Genomic DNA, 26,963 nt, shown 5'->3' on the forward strand with positions numbered 1-26,963 from the left:
CAATATCAACGCGATTGATTAATCTTTGGATCAAGTTTATTTTTGATAGATCTTAAATGTCTTGCATATGAATCTCACCTATTTTCAAAATCGTTTTTTGCTTGACGTCTGCATTCAGGAAAACTGTTTGATTCATTCTTTTATTCATAGGATCAATATAATTAGATCTTACTGATCAAAATAAGTTTTCAAATTCCTTATCAATACTCTTGATTTGACAATAGTTGACGAATTTTATATCAAAATTGTAAGAATTGAAGTTGGTGGGTTTCAAAAAAAACCACAACATATTATTGATCTATATTAAAAAAACACTTATATTAATTGTATGTTCAAACAAACCTTATATTACATTTTACCTTTCTAATCTAACCGATTTATAGGTTTACTAGTAAGATGATCGGTTAAAAAAGGGACGCGGCATACATTTTTTATAATGACATGGATAGTAGATAAGTTAAGAGGAACGTGGGTTCATCTTCTCATATGAGGGCATCCAGAGTCCATTGAACTCTAAAGAGTTCAATGGATTGCCACATCACCCACACTCCATTCAACTTCTATTCAATCATTGTCACCATCTATTCAACTTCTATTAAACTCTAATTGTGGATGCCTGAGTATCGATCAAATGGAGGGAAAGGAAAAGCAGGGTTCAACATTTTCACATGACAATCCAACAGATGAAGGTAAATCAATGGTGATGTTCGATTTCTTCTTGCATCCGATAGATCCCAATAGCCCTTCGACATCTCTCACCAACATGTGATGATTTTTTGGGTTCAATTTCTCATATGAATATCCAAATAGATCTTATCTGAACAACAACTTCAATTACTTCTTGCATCTGATAGAAGCCATCTTTTCTTTTAATTTTGTAGGATAAGTGCAATAAATGGAATTGCGTTTCATGGCTGTCAAGAAAGGGTTCCATTTATTGTCATCATTTAATGTTTTTTTCTTCAATATCTGCACGATATGAGAAATTATTACCAGGTCATAAGTATCGATTTATTGAGGAGGAAAATTAGCCGCACCTTTCCATGGCTTCTTCTTCTTCATAAAATCCAAATGCATGGTGGAAAAACAAGTCAAACCAAATGAAGTGTTGGCGAATGAATGTGTAATGGCATTTTTTTCCTTTAGGTAATTACTGATTTTAGATGTCTGTAAGTGAATGAATGTTGTCGGCTCTGTGTATTAAAAATATAAGTTAGGGCTTAGGGTCCCATTTTGTAAAGGGCATCACTTAACCTAAATCCTCTAATGTTGATTATTCCAATATTCCATAGTTTCTCTTCTCGGTTTCTACATTCACTGATACATTACACGCCTAAAATTAAAAAGACGATTACACTTTTGTTCTTCTTCATTCCTTCTCCATTCTCCCAGACTTGTACTCTAAAACTCAGATTGACTAATTCTCCGTTCTCGATTCTAGTAGGCTTCTCCAATCTCGTTCTTGAACTGTTGAAGAGTGAAAGAAAGGTTGTCTGATTCGGTGATTCCTGAATCGTTGAAATAACTTATTCCTTATGTTCTTCTTCCTTCTCCATTATCGGATTCTCTGAAGACTCTGAAGATTCAAGGTATGTGCGTTGCTCGTATCCTCTGGTTTCTATTAGGGTTAATTGCCAATTTTTTCATTATATGTTTCTGTTTTCACTTGATTCTTTCTATTCTCTATTTTTTTTCTGTTTGATTTTTGATTTTTGAGTTACTGTTTCCACTTATTTTTTGTGTTGTTAGTATCATCAGGAATATCATAAAAGGTTAAAGGTTTCCTGCATCATTATAGGTTATTAGAATTTATATGATACCTTAATCTATTTTCATTATCTGTTTTCACTTGATACCTTATTTTGTTTACATCTTGTGTTTTTTGTGAATTTGTGTTTACTGAATTGACTGTAACAACCGTTTTAATAATCCTGCAAGTTTGAGTTCTCCTTTTAATTAAAACACTGCAAGTTTAAACATAATAAAAAGACAATCTTCAATTTTATATTTTTTTAATAAGGGTTGCACTGAATTTGAGTTTTTCAGTTTTGAGTTTTCCATTATAATCTATTCTCAAGGCAACATGTATTTCTATCAATCCATAATCCATTACTTTAAGTTTATTGTTTGTTCATTTGTAGGTGTGTTGGTGATTGTTCATTGTTATTATTAATCTATTAATTAATAATCATGTCTAAGAGAAAATACGAATCAGGGGCATGGCTTGACTTATAAACTAAATTAAGTATAGTAAATGCCAAAGGGTCCTAAATTTTTGGGTCGCATAGAGCCCCCAAGTTGGTTGAGCCCCCGATAATGGCTTCTTTTCGCAAGAAATGAATTTGACACCATCTTTGGATTAAGCACATGTACTTTGGATTTAATGCACCGGTAACTTATTTATAAGTTGGTTTTGCAAGAAAAACTTTGCTAATGTTATAGCAATGTGCATGGTACTCGATCAAAACAAGAAAATGAATGCAAAACCAAGTTAACTCCTTCACTAAAATAGTGTATTCATTATCAAGATGTAACCCCAAAGCATTTGGTAGTGTTTTCAGAGCCTATTCTATCCAAATAGAATATTATAATTCAACAAAAAATATGATGATCTCCTCATACTCCTACTAGCCTAAGTAATTTGCAATTTTGGTCACTTTTTTTTACTACTTCTTGAGCAGGTAAAATGTATTGGAGGTGTAGCACAATTTACTTTATCAAAATAATAACTTACTTTTATTTTGGGAAATTAATATAAAAAATAACAACTTGCCATTTTTCGTATAATAATAACAAGGACCTGAGGTATTTTTTATAATAATAAAATGGACCGAGAGTTTTTTTTGTATAACAACAACCTACTGATTTTGTATAATAATAACAACGAACAAGGACCTGCAATTTTTTTTTATAAAAATAACAAGGACATACGAGTTTTTGCCTAACTAATATCTTTATAAAAATAACAACCTATAAAATTTTGTCAACTTATAGAAAAATAAGAATTTGTGTTTTTTTAAGGGTATTGATTATTTTATCCTTGCTGCATCTCTAAGTAAAAATTTTTCATCAAAATAAAAATTTTCATCTCGAAGTGAAAAGCAAGTACCTGATGCTTAGTAAATGATGTCAATGAAGATGTGCTTAGTAAATGATTGTTAGTGATTTTAGTGTTACCATGACATTTTGTGTAATTGGAACTTACCTGTGAGCTAAGGGGCTTTATAATTTGTACTCTAATATATTTTTGGTTATGTGCGGAGTGCATGCCTGTATAAGATCGAATTAGAAGCCGGTTCGACAACAAGTTAGGGGTCTGAAGGCAGCGCCCCTTTGGCGAGGTCTAGGGGCAGCGCCCCTAGCAGGGTCCAAGGGGCAGCGCCCCAAAAACTCTTCAGATTTTACAAGTGGGTACATAGTGGAAAAATCTAATTCTTGAGGGTGATTATGTTAAAACTGACTAAGATCATCAGTTTTGGAAACCATTGATTTCCTCATTAATTCAAGATTCCATTGACTTGTTTCCAAAGCAACGCATGACGGCCAACCCTAAAACGAAACCCTACTTATCATTTTCCATATAAACAACTCTCTTTTTGTGGAGAATTATTACCTTTTAGCTCTCGTTTTCTTCATACGAACTCAGAACCTTCTAGCAATTTGGCTTACGTTTTCTGTGCCTAGATTCGTAATTGTCCCATTGGGATTATCCTAGGCTGAGTTTCTTGTAACCCAGACGTATGGTAGAAATATCAGTTCAGAAAGTGTTTACATGATCCAAGGGGTATATGGATCTCCACTATAAACCCTACCCAATTTCTAACAATGATGTAAATGAAGATGTGTTGGTTAATGCTTAATAGTAAAAGTCAAAATTAATGTCCTTACAATCTGATTGGTTCTGAGCTTCTTATGGTTCATGAGTCTATATACTTAATTCTTAATCCAAGTCGGTGGTAAATTGTTTTGTTCAATTCTTATTTAATGGTCAAAGCTTAGAAGTCAAAAAGTGAAGTGATGATATAGTTCTTGCTCCGTAGTTTGGAATAATAGATATGTTGTAATCATTTGTGATGGTGGCTTATTTGGGATTGATTCGTGATGGTTTGAATGTATATCAAGAAGTTTGTGGGCGATTAATTGAAAAAGTCAAAATTGTTATGATTAATTGAAAAAGGCAAAAGTCAAAATCGGTGATGCAATATTGACTTTCCAATTGAAATTCACTGAGAATGAATTATGCAAACAGTTTGTTATGATTCGATAAAGAAAGAATGGAAGGTCAAAATTGATGGCTCTAAATGGAGGAATTGATACATAGCTTGGTGGTTAATGATTTTTAAAATTGAAGTATTACATAAGCAAAGGAAAGAGAAGATAGTGGTCAAAACTTTGCTCGTTAAAATTGATGATTCATATTGGCTAATGACAAAATTCTTCCCATTTGCTCATCAGTCGGTGGCTTTAACACAATCGGAATGATGTGATCAAAATTTGTGTGCTAAAAATGAGATTTCATATATTTCCTAATGTAGCATCGAACGACATGGTCAAATAAGTATCAGATGATCCAAATGGTTATTCGACCAGTTCAGATGCTTCTTACTGAATTCAGACTCAGTTTGGAGTCAACTACATGAAATTCAACTCGGGGTCAATTACTTCCAATTCAATTCGGACTCTAAATTCAACTTAATCACTTTCTAACGAAGTCAACTCACAATGCTTTGTAACAAAGTCACTCAAATGCTTCATACTCCAAGTTTGAAATTAGTTGATCTGAAGCCTAGTCTTATGGCAATGGGTTGCAACTAGATCTTCAATATGAATACTAAAATGGATATGAATGTACACATATTCAAAGCTAGTATGGTGGAATAGGGTTTCGATCAGACTCTAGAAATTGATTATGAGGAAACATTCTCACCAGTACCTGACAAAATATCTATTTGAATATTTGTTTCCATTGTTGCATTCTTTGATTATAAGATATGGTAAAATGGATGTTTAAACGACTTTCCTTAACATGAAACTTTCAAAGGATGGATGACACATCATGGAATAATTTTAACGTACAAGGTATCCAAATAAAGTGTGTAAGCTACATAAGTGTATTTAAGGACTTAAACGAGCAGCACATAGCAAGAATATGTGTTTCTGTGAGAAGAGTCAAATAGTATTGTATTTCTGGAAGTACAGATTAGTCTTGAGTACATGTCAAAGCTAGTGGGAGTGTCGTTGTCTTCCTGAAATTACTTATTGCTAATAATACCACTCATAGGAAACATATCCCTAAGTTGTAAAGTGCAAAAACTCATGAATTATTTCGCCATGATGGTATTAGGGGAAGCAACATTAATACTTGGACTTCAGATCCAAATGTATAGATCGAATTGTTTAATAGGATTCAGTCAAAGCACATATATATGAATAATGTGTCGAAAAGCTTTAACATGGAAAATTTTAAGAAAGGAATTTTTCATATGCATCATAGTAAGGACTTGAGTTAATCTTAAAGTTTTTTATTCTAGTCCTAAAAGTGATAAGATGAGTCGAGTACCATATTCTTCAGATATAAAGATTGATAATGTATGCTATGGCTTGTACTTGTTTTGATATCTCAAATGCTTTGAGAATAATGAGAGATTAGAAATTTGTGCGACTGAATCACTAAACAACTGTCAAGAATATAATGAGTTATTGAAAGATACCAAAGGACAAGTTTGTGACACTTGTTTCGCTAGAGTGCAATAATTTATGACTAAGTAGTAGTGTAAAATATTGTATATGAATATGTTAAAGTGAGTAACTTTATAATAGAAGTGTTTAGGCCAAAAGGGCATTTGGGTCATTTTTAGTAAATAATGAATTTTGAGAATCTTAGTGATAACTATATTGCAATCATTAAATATGATGTTTGTAATATAGTTATAATGTTGGACATGCAAGAATATGTGTAAAAAGCTAAACTATGTGCTAATAAAGGGTATTTTGATCATTATGAGTAAATTATAACTTTGAATTAAATTTCTAAAGATGTGATAAATGAGTGATATGATTCTGAAGTGTAAATAAGTTCTTAATAGAGAGGACTTAATGCAATGAGAGTAGGATATGGTGAATGACAGTAAAACATGAAAAATTCTAAAGAATTGACAAATTCTAATAACCACGATGTGGCAAGGGTATGGCCACGACGTGGCTCTAAAGCGGTACTTTAATTGACGTAAGATGGATAGTGAGGGAAATGTACTTTATAATTTCGACAACGTGGTGAAGATAGACTATGACGTGGGAAAGTAGAATGCTAGGTTCTTGCATGACAAAACTTTTAGTGACGGGACAAAAGTGTCATGAATAATAGGAAAACAATGACGTGTAGAGTTAATGATGCAATGACGTGGAAAGGATATAGCCACGGCATAGCAGCGTGATGAATTAAAATAAGATAAAAGGGGCGAGAGTTCCTTTCACTTCTCATTTTCCACACTTCGTTCCAGAACATAGAAACTCGAAGAGTAAGAGATTTTAGTCATATCCTAAAGGAGAAATAAGAAGAGATTACGAAGGAGCTACTAATGTATTGATTTCTACTTCTAGAATCAATATTAGGTATTATATGTTGATTAATCTATGATCTAGGGCATAAACAAATTTGAGGTTTTCAAACCCTAATTGTTCTATGACATTTGTATGGTGAAATTATGAAGTTTGATAGTAATTAGGAGTGATAATTACATGATTCTAAGCGCATAGATTAATAATTACAATTATTTGTGAATTTGAAAGTGAATTGCTATAAACCCCAGAAATTGAAGTTAGTGATTTGGACGAACTGAGTCTATAATGTGTCTAATAAAGATACATAGATGATTTATTTGAAGTATATGAATAAATTGAACAATTAAATCTAGTGTTACACATAGATGAGTATTATGGAATTATTTTGTGGTGATATTGGTTATGAACGCGTTATACCACATAAGAATTATGCTATTGGCTAGGTTCCGGTGAAGCAAGCATTAGGATGGGATTTCACAGGATTGGAACAAGTTCTTATCAACCTAATCAAGGTGAGTAGTTTAACATTTACCTCAACTCAAATTATGAATTGTGTTATGTGATTTAGAGTTATGAAATCATATTATGTTGTTGAAAAGTGTTTTATGGAGATAATGATACAGGTATTACAATAAGACTTATAAAGAGTATAAGTCTCTTATGTCTAGAGAATATAAAGAGGAGAGTATTATTGTTAGTGAAATAGTATATGAGTTTTATGGTATGTTTTAAATACATCATAAGCCTCCTAATAAGTTATAGGTTGTTGTTATGTTACATATAATGTAAACTTTTGAAAATAGAGAATGCGATTATATAATAAATGTTATAAATATACTATTCACTATGCTTGTACTTATTTTATGAGTATGATTGTGTTAAGAATGAAAAGTTAATCAAGGCAAGGGAAATACAATTATGGAGAAGTAGAAGATGTTTTGAATAAAGTTATGTCTTTTGTAAAACCTTTTGTAACACTAGACAGATCTTGGGTGTAGTTTTAGTATGTTCTATGTGTATTTACTTTTCTTTTTAAATACCCAACTAAATCCAATGTTTTGATGTATAATATTTGGAAAAACATTTATGAGTATTTTGTGTATACCGTGTGATGAGAAATCTAGTTGTTTCATGGTTACTTTTGGATAGTAGAAAACATATTTGGCAAGAGCTAAAGTAACATGAATTTTTAGGCATGACTCAGAGTCAAAGTCTAAGTGGACATTCATTTTGAATTGTAGTCCGATAACATGAAAGGTTTCATGTAGGAGATGGTGGTAGACTCAACAATATGAGTCAGGTTACATTAGTACAAGTGAAGTATCTAAGGAGCGTACCTGGACTAGAAAATTTCATAGTTGACTAATGATCCTTGAGGCCACAGAAGGTCAATACATAGAAGGAGGGAATTCCGCTACATCCAAGAAAAACGTTGAGGATGGAGATCTAGTTGTGAAGTGAATATCTTTGCGATGATTCGTACAAAATAGAGATAAACCAAGGAAACATGATATGCATGCTAAGGGCATAAGCATGAGAAGTAATGAAAAGTTTACTTGTTAAGTCGATTACACTGAAACATTTATACAAGCAATAAATTTGCAATTGTTATGGTAATTAAATAATAAGGATTAATTTATATTAAAGAGTATGATACCACAGAATAATTAGTTTATTACTGTGTTTCATTTTTCGTGTTTCTTCCTGAGTAATTAATTTACTCGAAACACCACAATCATTCATACTTTTAGGAAGTGAGTTGTGATTTAAGACTATCATGGAGTTTTAGTAGATTTTTCATAGTGACGGGACATGGCATGGAGATTGCTATTATACTTGTGAATGCTTAAATGAGGATTTTAAGTATTGATTAAACCTACACGTAGAGATTACTTCATGGATTCATCACGAGTAATTCTAGGACGATAATATCTTCTATTCTTCAAGAAGAGATGCATAAGTTTATAGTTTGCAAATCTATTATGCATTGGTATTACATTAACGCATCAGTAGCTGGGTACTGTTAATGTAGTTCCATGTATGGCATGATGAGTAAAAGTTATAATTATGTAGTCAAAGTTTAGTCTTTCCTTTTGCCTTTAAAGGAAAAGCGACTCCTTTGGGCCCCTCGGTGATTTGATGTGGACATTCATGTGTAAGGCCTTGCCCGAACTAAATTGATGTCTTCAATTTGTAGTCTGAATTTAGTCATCATAAATTAGAAATTGGGAAATAGAATCATGGACTATGAGCTTTATTTGTATCCATGTCTCATGTCCATACGATATCTTTTAGAATGAAGGAATAACTAATCCCTTATCTAAGGGTCAACGTTTGATTATACCAGAGTTCGACAGTGGTTGTGGAAAGCACACTTTGATGTTTATTCAAAGTCTATATTAGCAATTGTAGTTGATGACTTATCCAAGTTAGAGACTTTTGGATTAGATGTCCAAGGTCATAACTAAATTGTTTAAGAGATGTAGGAGTTGTCCACTTAGCTTCAAGAGTTGTTGGACAAGGAGTTTATTCGTCCGAGTAGTTCGCCTTGGGGAGCAACTATCTTGTTTTTCAGGAAGATGGACGGTTCATACAAGATGTGCATAGACTATAAGGATCTCAACAAGCTCATGGTGAAAATCTGTTACCCGCTACCGAGGATTGATGATTTATTTTATTAGTTTCAGGGTGCATCTTGGTTTTCCAAGATTGATTTGAGGTCGGGCTATCATCAGATGAGGGTCAAAGATGAGGATGTAGAGAAGACGACTTTAAGGACTCGTTATGAAAATTACAAGTTTGTGGTGATGCCATTTAGGCTCACCAAAGCACCAAAATCATTTATGGACCTGATGAACCGGGTGTGTAGACGGATGCTCGATCGGTCTGTGATTGTGTTCATTGATGACCGATATTGCCTAAATTAATCATATATTTTAGGGTAATTATCTTACTATTTAGATTTTAATTGTTATATTTAAAAATAAAATATACTTAAGATGCTATGTATTTGATAAACATAGGAAAATTCGTGGCTTGAAGCAAAAGGAACAAGTTGGAGCTGAAAATAGTTGAAAATGACTGAAAACGAGAAACACCCAAAATTGTGTCATGGACTGAAGGTCCATTGGTGGACGAAAGAACAAGTGCAGGTTCAAGTACCACTAACAACATATAGGTTTAAACCTATTGATTTTCGTTCAGGAAGCCAGGGGAGTTGCAATCATTGTAGCTAGTATAAATCCGTTGTGCGTTTTTACATAAATACTTCAAAGATGATCATAAGGATCATTACCAGAGGATCATTTGGAACGCGACAAGGTTACTCATCCCATTGCAGAGAGAGTAATGGTACCGAGTTTAGAAACCATCATTGATACTAGTTAATTTCCATTTACATTAGTAAAACCCTCTAATACCATTTTATTTACGTGTACGTTGGTAGACGAATTTGTACTTGTCATGATCTTGATCGGATTGTGGTCGTGTTATGCGAGAAGATCACTTGTTGAAGGTACAAGAAGTGATACTGCGCTGGAGATGTTAAAGTCATTCATATGACAACCAATAAGTTTCTTCCAAGAAGAAAAAGAGTTACGAATAACATAGGTAGAGTCAGTTTGGGCTTTGATCAGTTGTAAGTAGCAGCAGATAAGGGTTCGTACTCGAGTAGGGAGAACCAACCCTTAAGGAAAAAGTGAGAAAGGTAACTCGACTTTGGATTCGACGTCAAGATCCAGGAGAGTTGCATCACAAGAAGGTAAGAGAAGAATTATTAGCTTCGATCGTTGTTATGTAGATGAAATGTGATACCATATTTATCAAATACTCTGAAGGCTCGGGTGCCTTTATGACTTACTTTGGTTAAGGACTCCCTTAGCTGTGTAGTCAACCATTGTTCTAAATGACTCATCGGGTAAGGTGTGTCTTCCAGATGATCATGGACTAGGATTTGTGAGATCCGATTGGGATGGGTATGTATGGTTGTAGTAGCTTTTATATATATATATATATATATATATATATATATATATATATATATATATATATATATATATATATATATATATCTTCGTTGGATTATATATTTCTATATTGTGTGGTAATAGTTGGTTTTGTAGGTTTAATAGTTATGGATGATTATCATAATAATATTGTGGGATTCAAAACCATATGTGTTTCACCAGGTTTCCCAACATGACTCACTTAAATTATATACATCATAGGTAAGGACTAAAAGTGTTGGACTTGATTAAGGTACTGAGTGATTGAGAGACAACCTGCAATATTGTTTATGACCATTATGTCTTTACGTTGTAACATATATTGTGTATTGTTTATGAGATCCTTACGATTTTGTATTTTGAAACAACATCTTTACTAAATATATTTTAAATAAAACGAGACAGTTTCAGCAAAACATTTTATTATACTGAAATTTTTCGCGAACAAAGATATTGTGATTTTGTAAGTGTAAAGAAAAGTTTTTTTAGTTATGAAAAATAAAGAATGTCACGTATAGTGAAATAATTATAAAAAACTAAAAAACTAAATACTATATAAAATGGCTTAGAAATGGATGAAGATCCATTCTTCTCACTTATTATGTGAAATTCAATATTCATTATCAATACCAAACTTTTAGATCTCGAAACTGCAATCAAATTCTAAAGATATATAGTTTGTAAATCTTAACAAGTATAATAAGAGATCTGAAAAAGATAGTTAACTAAGAAACGTAAGACTTAGGTAGTACTCAAACCAATCCTCTCATAATCACATGTGAATTGTAATTGCAACAAACGATTTAGAGAGATGGGCAAAAAGTGACATTTTTTTCGTTTAACATTATCATAATTCATTGAGCAACAGTTAATGATATACCATTACTACTAGTAGAGTGAAATAATTATAAATTATAAATAACCAAATACTATAGAAAATGGCTTAGAAATGGATGAAGATCTATTTGCAAAATAAATAATTACAAATTTATAAAAAGTGGGGAGAGATGCATTAAAAGAAAAAAATCAAAACTGATATATATTTGCTTCGAATTGAAGTATTTTCCAAGTTATAAAGGCCAATTTTTTTTGTGAAGTAGTTAATTTCCAAGTCTAAAAAACAAGTTATATGTATATAGGTAATCTGGAGGATGGAGTTGAAACCTGAAACGTCTCTATATTATTCGTCTGAATAAAGGGAAGTTGTAACAATGATCAGTAAACCACTTCATCTCGCGCAAATGTGTATTTTGCCCCGGGCACCTCTTGAGTCTTGAGGTGGAAGGCAAACATTTACTCCTTCAATGATATATACGTAGTGAGAAATGTTGCCAACAATTATGAGTTTTATTTTGCTTACCATTTTCACCACCTTTCCTACATGCAAAGCCTATCAATTCAAAACCAAAACCTACATTGTTCAATTAACTTCACCTCAAGGCCAACAACTTTCTCTAGACCATCGACCACACGACCTTGAACAACGTTATAACTTATTTTTGTCAAAAAACGGTAATTCTAACACCACCTCAAAGTTATGGAAACCAATTAGGATCATTCATGCATACCACTATGCTGTTACAGGATTTGCTGCACAAATGTCATCAAAGCAAGCATATGCAATACAGAATATGAGAGGAGTTGCATCTGTAAGTCCTGAAAGACACTTCCGGTTGCATACAACTCATTCAGCGCAGTTTATGGGATTAAGCCACAATTCAGGTTTGTGGAAAGATTCCAACCACGGGAAAGGAATCATAATCGGGGTTCTAGACACCGGAACCACTCCTCAACATCCATCATTCCATGATTTTGGTGTCCCCACTCCACCTGAAAGATGGAAAGGAAGATGTGAAGTTGGAGTGAGACAGTATTGTAATAACAAACTGATCGGAATGAGAAACTTTGTTAGCAGTACAAGTTCTCCATTAGATACACTAGGCCATGGGACTCACACTTCAAGTACTGCTGCAGGGAATTTCGTAGATAATGCAAATATATTTGGAAATTTTAATGGAACAGCCACTGGGATGGCGCCATTGGCACACTTGGCTATGTATAAAGTATGCAATCGGGAATATTGTTCTGAAAGCGACAGTATAGCAGGGATGGATGCAGCTATTGGAGACGGGGTTGATGTGCTTTCGATTTCATTTGGTGGAGCTTCTGTACCCTTCTATCGAGATTCTATGGCAATTAGCGCCTTTAAAGCCATTCAGAAAGGGATCTTCTTGAGCTGTTCTGGAGGTAATTCCGGGCCTTCTAAGGGAACACTGTCAAACACAGTCCCATGGGTGCTTACAGTTGGGGCTAGCACCATTGATAGAAGAATAAGGACGACAGTTTATCTCGGAAACAAGAAATTACTTGATGGTGAATCGTTATACCAACCAAAGAGTTTCCATCAAAAGCTCATGCCTCTTGTTTACCCTGGTGGAAATGGTGATTACAAAGCAGCAACGTGTAGCAGAGGATCACTAGATAATATTGATGTTAACGGGAAGGTAGTGTTGTGTGATATGGGTGGTACGATTTGGACAGTTGACAAAGGTAGGGTGGTGAAGGATGCCGGAGGAGCTGCCATGGTTCTCCGGAATGGCATTGCTTGTCCGGAGATTACAGTACCAGAGGCTCACGTTCTTCCTGCATCAAATGTGGGTTATAAGGAAGGACTTGAGATCATAAAGTATCTGAATTCAACTTCATCTGCTGTCGCAACTATCCTTCAACGTGGAACTATAGTCGGTGTAAAATCAGCTCCAGAGGTGGCTTGTTTCTCTTCAAGAGGCCCCAACCTTGCAAGCCCTGGAATCCTGAAACCAGACATTATCGGACCCGGAGTTGACATTCTTGCAGCTTGGCCATTGTTAATGCCAATGATGACCAAATTACCAACATTTAAGATCATGTCTGGCACGTCAATGGCTTGTCCTCACCTTGCAGGAGTAGCAGCGCTGTTGAAAAGCAGACACCCAGAATGGTCTCCTGCTGCAATCAAGTCTGCTATGATGACGACAGCAAGTCAAGTAAGCTTATATGGAAAACCCATTGTAGATCATGAAACAGACCTTCCTGCGGACATGTTCGCTATTGGCGCAGGTCATGTCAACCCATCAAAAGCCAACGATCCGGGTCTTGTGTTTGATATCCAACCAGATGATTACATTCCGTATTTGTGTGGGTTAGGGTATACAACCAAACAAATATCAATGATAATTAAAAAGCCTTTTTCTTGCATAAAAAGCATAAAAGAAACGGAGCTAAACTATCCTTCTTTTGTGGTTACTTTAAAAAGAGGTGATACTAAAACATACTCAAGGACAGTGACTAATGTAGGTATGCCAAACTCAATCTACACCATCGGAAATGTTTCTGTTCCTCAAGGTGTACGTGTATGTACAGTAGTTGATACTTCTTTTCAACGGCTCAGATTCATAGCGATGTACCAGAAGTTAACATACAAAATAACATTTACTAGGGACATCATGGATAAGGTGAAAAGTCGATATGGTCAAGGATATATGACTTGGGTTTCAGGAAAATACTCTGTCAGAACGCCATTTTTGTTCAAGTTCTTTGGATGACCAAGCTATAATTGATACCGTGAGAAGCAATTCAACATTAAAATTTTACCCACCTTGTACGACATCTATATTCTTTAATATTATACATATAATCGGGAAAAAAAGGAATTCCATAACGTACATTTTATATTTAGAGGGTCTTTGGATAAATAATTCTAGTTTATTAGCTTAGTGTTTATTTGCTTATTACGGTCGGAATAAACACTTTTTTAAAATGTGTTTGGATTAGCTTATTGCGGTGGGAATAAGCAATAAGCAATAAACATTTTAAGTGGTTGGCAAACAAAACATCTTATATGATTAAAATGACCAATAAACAATAACCAATAAGGAATAAGCATTCCCCCCATTGCTTATTAAAATCAGCTTATTTAGCTTATTCCTACCGCAATAAGCTGATTTTTAAAGACTTCTATCTAAACACTTAAATTTGCTTATTACGGTAGGATTAAGCAATAAACAATAAGCAACCTATTTTTTTCCCTATCCAAACACCCCTTAAAGTTCAAGCAGGTTTCGATTCACTATTTGTGCGAGACTATTGTTCTATCTTTAGCTTGAAAAAAATAGCATTGAGGACGTACGTGTTAAAATTATTTCATATTTGTTTAAATTAAAATAGGAGTGTTAAAAACATAGAATATGTAGTAACATGTTTTTCTGTTTGTCCCATGTTAATCCTACTATCTTGGAATATTTTGAGAAAATATAGGAGTTCTATTGGAGAAAACATACCTCTAAAGTTTTAATTCACAAACAAACCCCATCTTATCCCAAAAGAAAAAAAAAAATTCTGACACCCTCCTTATACTTCTTCTCTCACTTATTAGGCTGTGGTGAGTGGTCACAGCCAAACCATCAGCCAACTCAGTATCACGTAGGTATTTTACAATTTCACAATCAACCCACTAGATTGTAGAAATGGTGTTCATCGGTGGATTGGTAGTGAAGAGGCAAGAAGGAGGAGAAAGAAGAAGAGAAAATGTGAGGGAAAAAAGAGAGAACCAATCAAAATCATTATCTTGCTTCGTCTTCACAACCACTACAAGTCACTCCACAGCCAAACCACCAGTCCACGAGGCGGTGTTCACCGGTGAGTTAGTGTGTCACATGTATGCCATATAGAAAACTCACACGTGAGTTCATAACCACTCTGGATAGCTTATACCAAATTCATTAGTTATCAATACCAAACTTTTAGGTCTCAGAACCTACCGGCAAATTCTAAAGATATATAACTTGTAAATCTTAACAATGTATAATAATAGATATGAAAAAGATAGTTAACGAAGAAACCTAACACTTAGGTAGTACTCAAACAATTCCTCTCACAATCAAATGTGTATTCAAATCGCAAAAAAAAAAAAAACAACTTAGAACGATGGGTAAAAAAAAAAAAAACTTCGTTTAACATTATTAGAATTCATTGAACAACAATCAACATAGAATGTAGAGAACAATTGTTGTTGGCCACAAAAATAAAACCTACAACAAAAAAAATTACACATCAATCAATTAAACTCACACGCATACCTCCAAGGCTCCAACGAGTTTAAACTTTAATCTATCCAGTTATAGAAGCTAATCCTAGCTAACAAGAAACCATCTTCCATATCATTCATATCATACAAGGTAAAAAAATAGGTTTTTCCCATGACATCATATTTGATTTACCATATTTAGTAGGTTGAAACTTAAAAGCCCAAAACCTACACGTTAAGCTCTAGGTTCAATTTTTTTTAGCATCAACATTTGAGATTTTTAGTACTTGAGTAGTATTATTATGTTGATTGTTCTTATTACAAGATTAAGTACGTTGAAACTTAAAAGCCCAAAACCTACACGTTTAAACAAAAAAACAGAAACCCGTCCACATGTAGGTAGAAACCGAAAAAACTGAAAAGCCACCCAAAAAGCTGAACTCAATGGTTTTGTAAAACCAAAAACTAAACTTTACGATTTGGGTTTGGTTGTACCCAAAAATTGACCAATACTCAATCATACTATATTTTTTTCTTCTTGATACTCTATATTTTTTGTTTTTCATCATATTTATAAAAATGGTACAAGAGCTCAAGGTTTTAAGATTCAAAATCCATTAACCCTTGGAGTCTTTATAATGAATTATCATTGTCTCATCCTATACTAGCCTTTAACCTTACTCAATTTTTTCCTTTGGACTTGTCGAAGTCCTAATGGATATTTTTACCCAACAAATTAATATGTTCCATATATTGATTTTGTTCTAAACCTTATATAAGTTATATAATTAATTTTTCACATGGATACTATAAGTATGATCTTTCATTATTAGATTGATGACACCATGATTTTTCTTTTGCAAGTGAAGATGACAAATATTTTGGCTCAAATGACTATGATGATGCGTTGGATTTTTGCAAGAGGAAAGATGTTTGGGATCATTCACAATCCATGAGATTTCATTATGGATTGAACTCCTTTGGAGCTTCATGACATTGTCCTTAATGTTGTTAAATTTTAGAAATTCCGACTTGTAGTGGTGGGATCATGAGATCGCGTCACTTGTTTATTGAAGAAAAATAGTTTGAAGTCGTTAAATTTTTTCAAGTAATATGATACTAGAATGTATACATCCGTTAGGAAAGTTTTGGTCTAAAGAGGCTTATGCCTCATGAAATTTGGTTTAAAGATTTTACCTTTTTAATATCTTATCTCTAATTCTGATAGAGCCTTATTTAAGCAAGGTGCCAGATTTAGTTCGTGAGTGCATTCAAAAGTATGTTATATGATCTTATATGAAGACCATTTTGGCACGAATGATTACACATCATGACAGTTTTTTGGTGCATTTAAAATACTTTACTACTAGAAAATAACAAATAGGAGACACCATATATAATACGGATATAACTAGTTTCGTATTCTAATGGGAAATAGGATACATGATATCAAATAACCGTATTCTATTAAGTGTATCCTATATCAAATATAAATTACAAAGAAATAGGATACGGGAATAGTAGTAGATGTATTCTATTTAGTGTATTCTATTTAAGATATAGAATACACTAACAAAATAGGCCGTATTCTATTTGGTGTATTTTATTTGGTTTAGATTAAATCAAATGCCCTTTTATACCTAATAAATCGTATTTAATTCCTATTTATCTAAAACATCTTATTTAATCAACATCTGTTTATCTAAAAATCTTATTTAATCCCTATTTTTACTCATAAACCATTACTATACAAACACTTCAACCCTATTATATATATAAACACTTCAACCCTATTATATGTAAATTTGAAGCCGTAACATTAATTTATTTTAAATCAAATCGACAACCTATTTGCTTAATTGAGAATCAAATCGACGACCTACTTGGTTATTTGAGGTATGTTTTTTTTATTTTCCTTTAATAATCTTTATATAATCATTTATCACTCAAATTAGTTTTCTTTTAGTTAGTAATTGATATTATATTTTTGTTTGTTAATTTGATCGTAGTTTTGATTAAAACTAGATTAATTGTTATATTAAGTTAATTTTATAGTTTACATGGAAAGGTAAATTTGGAAATCTAAGTGTGATATTTGTGTATAGATACTATTTAAAGGTAAATTTGGAAATCTAAAGGTAATTTTATAGTTTACATAAGATAATTTAATGGACGACATCTTAATTTAAAAGTGTGATATTTGTGTATAGATACTATTGAAAAGATTCAATTGGGCCGATCGGTTATTGAAACTTGGAAAGTAATTTACCCAAAATATTTAAAATCCCCGCCATCCAAAACTACCCTCCTGTACCCTAAATTCGACTGGTACGTATTCTCTTCCAAAAATTACCGTCGGTTTACCCGTCTCCAAACACGTTGCAACATCGTCTACACAGACGACGACCACTAACAATTCTTCATCACCGGCGACCACTATCAACTATCCCTTCACTGCCGGTGACCATCAGTTAAACTCATCTGTCAATTGGCAATAAAATCTCCATAACCGGTGACCATCCGTCAAACCTCTGCCACCACCTTCACAGTCGTCGACCACTAGGTAAATTGTTTCTTTTAGTCGACTCTTTTGAATTGTTTGTTCTGATTTTACTACGTGACCACGCTACCATCTTCACTCTTCTTCATACTATCTGTAAACAACTAAATACCCAATTGTACAAAACCTCAATCCAATTCATCTATGCGGACTTCTAAGTTCTATGTTGTAATAAGTTATTTGTGATTTTTTCTTAAAATTTTGTTCAATAATATATATAGTTTTTGTTTATCCATACATCGACAACGATACCAACACCGATACCATCATCAACACAGGTTAATACTTATAATCCTGGTGATGAAGTAGTAGCTTAAACTTATTGTTAGCCCTTAAAACTTTTAGCTGATCAAATGGTTTTTTAATGTAGATACACGAAAAAAGAAAGTACGAGGAAACCAACATTTTGCCCCTTGCAAAGAAAATACAACAATTTGTAATGCCAAAAGAACTAAATGGCAGGCCGGAGATCAAGTTATTGTATAAAAATTTTATGAGCCGCAAAAAATATCCAATTCATGTTAGAAGTGAGCCAGGGATCTTTGGAGTTGGGAGGACTAAAATATCCAATTCATGTTAGAAGTGAGCCAGGTTCTAATCTATTCGGGCGTGATTAAAAAGCTTATGACGAATAAGCAACTCGATATTGATTCAATTATTCGATATTGATTCAATTTTTTGCTTTCAGATGTGAGTATGTTAACATTTAAATAACTAATATTTCATAGTAGTTTACCTTTATAATATATATATATATATATATATATATATATATATATATATATATATATATATATATATATATATATATATATATATATATAGGACGCTACATTCAATGTTTCAACACGATAATAAATGTGCCTTCATAAACCCGCAAAAAATCACAGGCTTGCAATGTGGAACCGATGAGGAATTCGGAACAAATAGTGTTGTAAATGAGTTAGTTGATGCGATCAACTTTCATCATGAAAAAGATATTTTCCTAGCATCGTATTTGCAAGGGTATAATATTCTAGAAAATGCTATACGCCTTGTATGTTTGTCAATAATTTTTGCTGATATGTTTAAACTTTACTAGGTTACACTACATACTATTTGTAATCTGCCCTCGTCAACATGTGTGCTACATTTTGGATTCATGTCAAGGTATGAAGACGTTTGAAGACTATGATATCGTAACACATATCGAAAAGTAAGAAGTTTCTTATTTTTGTATTTTGTGACTACTATTTTTTCTATAGATTCTAAGAAATCAATAATGTTTACTTTTTAGAGTTGTTGCAACGCTTAATAAACAATCCAAATCCAGATCACGTGCAATAACATGGACTTTCACAAGGTTTTCTAATTGATAGTATATATATATATATATATATATATATATATATATATATATATATATATATATATATATATATATGTGTGTGTGTGTGTGTGTGTGTGTGTGTGTGTGTGTATTTTATATTTAGTGCAACCAACAAACGTCCAATTAGGAGTGTGGCTATTACACCTCAAATTGCATGCATGAATTGGTGTTGTACAGACAACAACAGGGATTTCCTAAAGTAAGTAGTTTTTTTAATTTTAAAACTAAACATTAATTTTTATTAAATTAAGTATTTTGTATTACTTTGTATGTACCTTTGGAACGATAAAATACCATTTCCGGATGTGGAGTTGGACGATTTTGTTGAGTTTTGGATGACATCTTTTGTAGAGAACTATTTGAAATGAAGGTATGTTATATGGTTAGTTGTTATTACTATTATAATGGTCTTTTTTTATCTTCCGATTGATTCAAATTTGGAAATAAATTACAAAAATGTATTTTTTGAGTGGATATGAATGAATAAAATAAATCATAATCTTAAATTATTATTGCAGTAACAAGTTATTTATGTTAAATGATTCTTTCAAGCTACAAGTTAATTGTGTATATTGTCAATGTTTTCAACAGATTTGGAATATGCTATGGTAGTGACCAAGAAGACCTCAAGAGCTACATACAAAACGGGCTAGAATTAGAGATGGAAAGAAATAAGCAAATGTAATTAAGATTTTAGTTGAACATAACAATACGTTGTTTAGTACATTTGCCTCATATTGAACATAACATATAGCTATTTCGTCTATATAATAAAAATATTCTTTTTTTTATCTTGTATTGCAATTTACTTCAATTTATTACATTCTAGTGGATGATAGAATGTTGGCTGATAAATATGATAGGATACACTTCTAGTAGATACACCAATTATAAATAGGATAGGATATACATAGAATACACCATACAATAAGATACACCATATCGGATAGGATACACCATATACAATAAGATACACCATATAGGATACAACAAGGTAAATAGGATACACCATATATGATACACCACATACAATAAGATACACCATATAGGATACGACAAGGTAAATAGGATACACCATAACATACTGTGTTTTAACTGTATTCTATTTCCCTTGTAATAGGATACACCCCCAATAGAATACGGATGATTATCCGTATTATATTAGCAAAAATAGGCGTATCCCATTCCATGTTTTCTAGTATTAAAAAAACATTACTATATTAGACTAAAAGGTAGTACAAGGAAAGTAGAGACGATCCACATAGACACAAGGCTAACGTCTACACCTCTTTGTGTAAGGTAGTTTGGTCACAAAAATGGGGAGTATGTATGTAATAATGTAAGCAAATGATTAATGAAATGAGTAAATGATTAACTAGTTAAAATAGATTCATAATTTGTAAGGACTCCAACTCTATGTATGACAACTTATCAATGTGATTCAAATATCACATGCTATTTACTCAATTTTACCTAAGTACTTGAAAATGTTAACAAGTAACAACACTTCCCATTCACCAAGTTGTAATTTAAAATAAGCTTTTTCAAAGTAACCTAACCTTTTAATTTAAGTCTAAACAAGCTCTTATATAGAAATCAAAAGGTTGCATTAAGTTTGATGTGAATCTTCCCATACCCAATACTCCTCACAAGCTTGTGAGCGTAAGAGTGTGTGAATAAGATTTACACGAAATCCATTCAATGGAAATCAGTTTAGCGCTTATTACATAGTCTAATTCACAAAACAATTACAGATTTTACAATTAGATAACTTAAATGACCTAACCCTAATTCAAATTGCCAATAAGAACTAAAATGAGAATCAAACATCCGATTAAAACAAAATCAAATTCACTAGATAGGAGTTGAAAGCAAACATCAAGTCATATGGTTTAATTCACAACCAAAAAGTCAAAACATAAAGTTGGAGAAACTATGGTTATAGCCACATATGACCAGAACAATCAACAAGTCTAGAAAATATGAAATAATCTGCAAACGAGGCTTACAAATGTAACGACAAATGTTTCCAAAGGTTTACAATCCAAACCTTGCAATCATGTTCGAAATTATCCTTCTCGAAGTGTTCTGAAATGAAGTGTATGTGTAAAACTGCCCAAAATCCTGAGATAAAGTGAAAAGAAAAATTGCCAAAAGGCAATTATTGGGTTGAACATGACCCGTGTCAAAATATGGTAAATTAACACGGCCCATGTTCAACAATATTCAACAGCTCCAATTTAATCAAATACACCATGTGTTCAACTTTCAGTGCAATTCCAACACCCCTCGTGTTTCTTTCTGTTTCCATGAACCAACTTGATTTCCCGACGTTTTCCATTTTGCGTCCAATCATCCTGATATTTTTACCTGTCCTTCCTGACACCTCCCAAAGCGTGTTTCCAGCTCTGGATCACCTGAAAAGATCATAAAAATATGCAAATAGGGTTGTTCTTGCAACTAACCTGAATTTTAATAAAATGCATATAAAATGAGATAAATGACACTAAAGGGATGCATAAAAATGAAGAAAATGTGTGCAAAAAGGTGCACAAAATGCACCTAACATTCGTTTCTAGTGACATTTGGATAATTTAATCTATTACCATTTTTCCATACCGTTCGAGATAGTATAGTCCTTTGAGGCTTGGGCACTACAATTATTTTGACTATTTATGAAGTTTTGAAGGTTATTTTGGTCATGTTTTTTTTTTAGTATCAAGACGAAGTTTGTTAAAAATAATCTAAAATCCTATTATGCATGCCAATATATTGTTGTCGAATATTCAACCTTCTATTAAGTGTTGTATTATTTTGTGTTACATCAGCATAATACTTTCTTTTTATGAAGCTACTAATTTAAAATTAGTAGCTACATGTATATTATTTCATTTGGAATCGAAAAATATCATTAATTATGTGGTTATTATATAATCGCTAAGACACTTTTTAAGGGTATGTATATATAAATTAAAATCATTAGATATGTGATTCATTTCATTACAACTTTTTCTTTACTTTCCCCTTAATTTCTAACTTTATTTTTTATAATAAAGTTTCACTAATATACCAAGTTTTGCCTTGTGGTTTTTTTTTTCCATAAATGTTTCTACCTATATTTTTTGTTCTTGATATTCTTATTTTGCTTATTATGATCTTCATGGTTTAGAACAATTATGGATTATTATTATATATTGGGTTGCACCCCACGTATCCCTTAGAACTCTAGTCACCACGCACATCATTTACTTGTGAATCCCTTCCTGACAAGAGCCCCGCTAACTCTCATTCCTCACCTACCATTACTATGACTTTTAGTTGGTTCTTAGAGTCTCGTGCTCATTATTAGAAGCAAACAAATACAACAATGACAACAACGATGATAAAAAAGGATGTAACATCCCAAAAAATACTAGTAAAAATTTTTATTTTTAAACCACCAAAACCATACAATCATTTGCTCAAAAGCCAACCAAGTATAATTTATTTCTCAAACATCAGAATAAATAAATATAGATAATAGAAGATGTAGTACGATCAGGTCGGACCTTTCCCTTTAGAACCAGAAGTACCTGAAACATTTAAACACAAAACCGTAAGCATAAAACTTAGTGAGTTCTCCAAAATACCACATACCATACATAACATCGGGCCCCACCCATACGACTGACGGGCCCTGCTCATCATACATGCAAGAGTCACAAATACAATCTAGCATCCTACAAAGCATAGTGAGAAAACACACCTTGCACTTGTAGTCGGATATACCATAGCTTGCAAACTCGAGAAACTGGTGCTATAACCCACCTAATGAAACATCCAAGGTCATACCTCAATCTACACTCTAAAAGTAACAATTTGACCAAAAGTCAACAATGTCAAAAAGTCAACGGTCAACGGTCTCCATACCGTCGCCAGACCATGGCCACATCGTGGCTTTCCAACTCAAGCGTGATAAAAAAATACACTACCACGTCGTGGTAGACATGCCATCACGTCGTGGTAGACATGCCATCACGTCGTGAGAGAGTCTAGACAAAATAGTCGTGAAAACTAAATTTACCACCTTGTGGCAACCATCTCGCCATGTTGTGGTCACTGCATTTGGATAGATTAATAGGTTGAGTCCTTAATCTGTTAATCCCCTTGTTGATACTTTCCAGTAAACTTATTGGGAACTTAATGATCCAGAAAAATCCAAAGTTTATGGACATGCATGAGCCATGTGTGTCCTTCACCCAACTAGGTCAAAAGATGAGAAAATGACCCAAAAACTCATGCATGACTTCCAAAACGCACCCAACTACTACATCCAAAAGATATAATGAACAAGGGACCAAGGTAAGCCATAAAGTCTAACCATTCAAATCTCACTTATGATCCAAAACATGCTAAATAACCTACATCTATAAGGAGTCCAGACGATGCACATAATGAGTAGAAACGAGTTTCTTGCTTGATCTATACACAAGAGTTCCTTCTTCTTCATTCCAAGATCACACAATCACCAAAAATGAGTGAAAATTTTCCAAGGGAGGCTAGGGTTGATCAAGGGCTCCTTGGAGGTAATGAAGGCTAAGGGTGGAGGAAACCCTAGCCATCACATGCTTTAAGCAGGGCTCAAGGCCCGAAAATATAGGGTTTCACATAATATCATCACCACGTCGTGGCCAAAACCTTGCTACGTCATGGTGTCTTGTGAATGCACATTCTTTGAAGCAAGGATCCCACGCCGTGATCACTCCATTACCACGTTGTGGCCAAGCCAAAACCCTAAAACTTATATTTAAATAATTAAACTCGAAAGAAAAATTCCTAGAAAATGGATGTTATAACTCTCCCTCACTTGAATCAGATTTCATCCTCGAAATCCGCCTCAGTTAGGGTGTCTGAATACAACACCAATAAAGTCCATAAGCTCTCTCGCCAGTCACTTCCAAAAATCAAGGCATCCATAAAAAAGATCGAGAGGCCACTCGGAACTCCACCATTTCCAACAAACCACCCAATCATTGAAAATACACCATCGCAAAAACTACCTCACTCTTCCAATCTGTAAGACCCACCTCATAACGAAAACCACTCAAAGCAGGAAACTCTCATAACTCCAACTACTAACCAACTCAATCACTACACTTCATAAGACTGAGAACTCAACAGACTAAACTCCAGAGACCATACTCAAGCCTGATGATCATTCACTTATTTTACCAACCCTTAATTTCCTTATTAGGATTACCACGCCCACCATGAAAAATGAATATTCAAAAACCTTCCAATCGTAAATTTCAACCAATCCCAAATCCATAACTATGTCAAAAAGGCCTCAGATACACACTTGACTTCCAGACAAGTCATCATAGATCAACTGCTCCCACGGGCATAATATTGGTCAATCCAACAGAAAACTTTGTGTGCCATCCAAACTCCCACACCAGCACAGTTGCACAACCGTTTGACAAATTGTACAAGAGACGTACAACAGACTCCATCATGGGTAACTTAACTCACACGAACCATTCTCACAAAAACGAGCAAGGATCAACTAAGAAGGAACTCAACAAGGAACTACCGATAAAAAATTGTGACTTTTCCAACAAGTCACCTCTTACAAAAGCCCGCCCCAAACCTATCGACCACTGTGCCATCAATACCAATACCATACCGCTCAAACACCCAACTATGTCAATGAACTAACGAATCAACATACGGGTCTCCACTAGATAATTGTCGAGTCCAACTCACATAAGTTAAATCCACTATGGTCCACGATAGGTTGTGACACCATTCAACCATTGGAATGAGAAGCCCATGGTTCTACATCGTTCTTGACATCATTCTACCACAGGAATGAAAACCCACGACCTGCACCTCAGTGGGCCTATAAGCACAAAACCAATAAAAATAGTGAGTTTTTCATAATAAAAAAACGGCAAAGGAACCACTAAAAATTCTAGTAATTTTCGAGTTTATAACAAAACAAACATCAAGGATCCTTTTGAAGAGCTTAGAATGATATTAAAAGCAACCATAGGATGTTTTAGAATGAAAACCTTTGGATCCTTTGGACCCTTTTTGATTTGGGGTGTTGATGAAGATGCAAAGAACAAGGAGCTTGAACTTCTCTACAAGTATCCACCTCCAAAATTAAGGGACTTTGGAATGATAGTTCCCTCTTGTATTCTTGTGTATCTTGAGCGTTAAAGTACTTAGAAAAAATAATCATTTAAGGAGAAAATACAAGAGAGCTTCAATCACGAAAAACAAACTTCAAAATGAGAGATGGTGAGAGGATGAAGAAGCTACGGTTTCTTCTTTCTTTTGGGAGAAAAACAAGACTAAAAAACTAGCACTCTCTCATGCATAAATCATTCTTATACAGTCTCATGCAAAGTAAGGTCCAAGAAATATAATACTCTAAAGTATTATAAAGCATAAAGGTAAGGGAGACAAAGCATGGAGGCAAGACATGGAGATTGACAAGAAACCTCCATACCCTTAAAAACCTACAGCCATAAGGCCTTGAATGAGACAAAAATGGTTGGTTGGTTTCTTTATTAAACAAACTAAAATAACCAATTAAGTCATGTTTGCCCAAAGTGTCCAAGAACTTTATACATGACTTGTTTATCATACCATATGATATAATAGCTAGTTTGTTGTTTCTTTTATTATTATTTTCATAAAACAATACTAATTCTCCAATTAATTACAAGATTTAATCTGTTTATTTTTAATCAAATACTTAATTAACATTCAATAAGTACCAACTTGATTAAGGTGTGACCCTATAAGATCATATGTTATTAGCAATATCACTCAATAATAATTCTTGGGCATATAGATCCAACAATCTCCCACTTGCACATGATTCATTATAGACTGACATAGAAAGTATCTCGTCTTGCAATAGGCTACTGCCCCTAACAACACATGAAGGTTTCCCATCAATCAACATCCAATTCCAGGAGCCCAAAAGCTACAATTGAAGTATAAGGTAAGTGTATCAACATTCTCTTTGTTTTATATATCATATTGGATATGAGACACGGAACATAATCATTCTCATTTGACATCTTACTTTAAGTAACGTGCCTTAGATGTCTAACTCTCAATACATAAGAGGAACAAATCCCATCTTGACTACATACACACTCTCACATAGTTCATGCTATACCAAACAGAAGCTTTTATCACTGCATAGTTACAAACAATGTTTAACCATGTCAAACGATAAAAATCTCTATTCAAAATTCACTTATGATAATGATCCATGAAGCCACTCTTGATGCGCGTCATATCCAACAATTGTTCTCTAACAAGTACATATGAATTTGGATGCAACACTTTTCTATTTCACGACTTGAAATCAACCAAGCTGATTCATATTAGTCTTAATTCACA

The 26,963-nt window shown here is 33.5% G+C and overlaps 1 protein-coding gene and 1 long non-coding RNA gene across 6 annotated transcripts; both read left to right on the forward strand.

Moving 5' to 3' along the window:
* The first annotated feature begins 447 nt into the window (after nucleotides 1–447).
* LOC145117263 (uncharacterized) lies at nucleotides 448–16,761 on the forward strand. 5 transcript variants are annotated; one of them, XR_013712586.1, is made up of 4 exons: nucleotides 448–689; nucleotides 882–1,589; nucleotides 7,005–7,073; nucleotides 16,500–16,761. It is a non-coding gene; the product is annotated as an uncharacterized LOC145117263 (long non-coding RNA). The 5 variants fall into 5 exon arrangements; XR_013712585.1 differs by lacking the exon at nucleotides 16,500–16,761 and adding an exon at nucleotides 7,185–7,350; XR_013712587.1 differs by lacking the exon at nucleotides 7,005–7,073 and having other exon boundaries at nucleotides 449–689; nucleotides 16,500–16,760.
* LOC145117262 (subtilisin-like protease) lies at nucleotides 11,876–14,278 on the forward strand. The gene is made up of 2 exons (XM_079053570.1): nucleotides 11,876–12,077; nucleotides 12,150–14,278. Exons 1-2 carry the CDS (start codon nucleotides 11,891–11,893, stop codon nucleotides 14,147–14,149), a joined length of 2,187 nt encoding a protein of 728 aa, XP_078909696.1. The 5' UTR covers nucleotides 11,876–11,890; the 3' UTR covers nucleotides 14,150–14,278.
* Nucleotides 16,762–26,963: the final 10,202 nt, after the last annotated feature.

This window comes from Lactuca virosa, chromosome 5 (assembly GCF_052849685.1).
Source record: "Lactuca virosa cultivar CGN04683 chromosome 5, Lactuca_virosa_CGN04683_v6, whole genome shotgun sequence".
Taxonomy (NCBI): domain Eukaryota; kingdom Viridiplantae; phylum Streptophyta; class Magnoliopsida; order Asterales; family Asteraceae; genus Lactuca; species Lactuca virosa.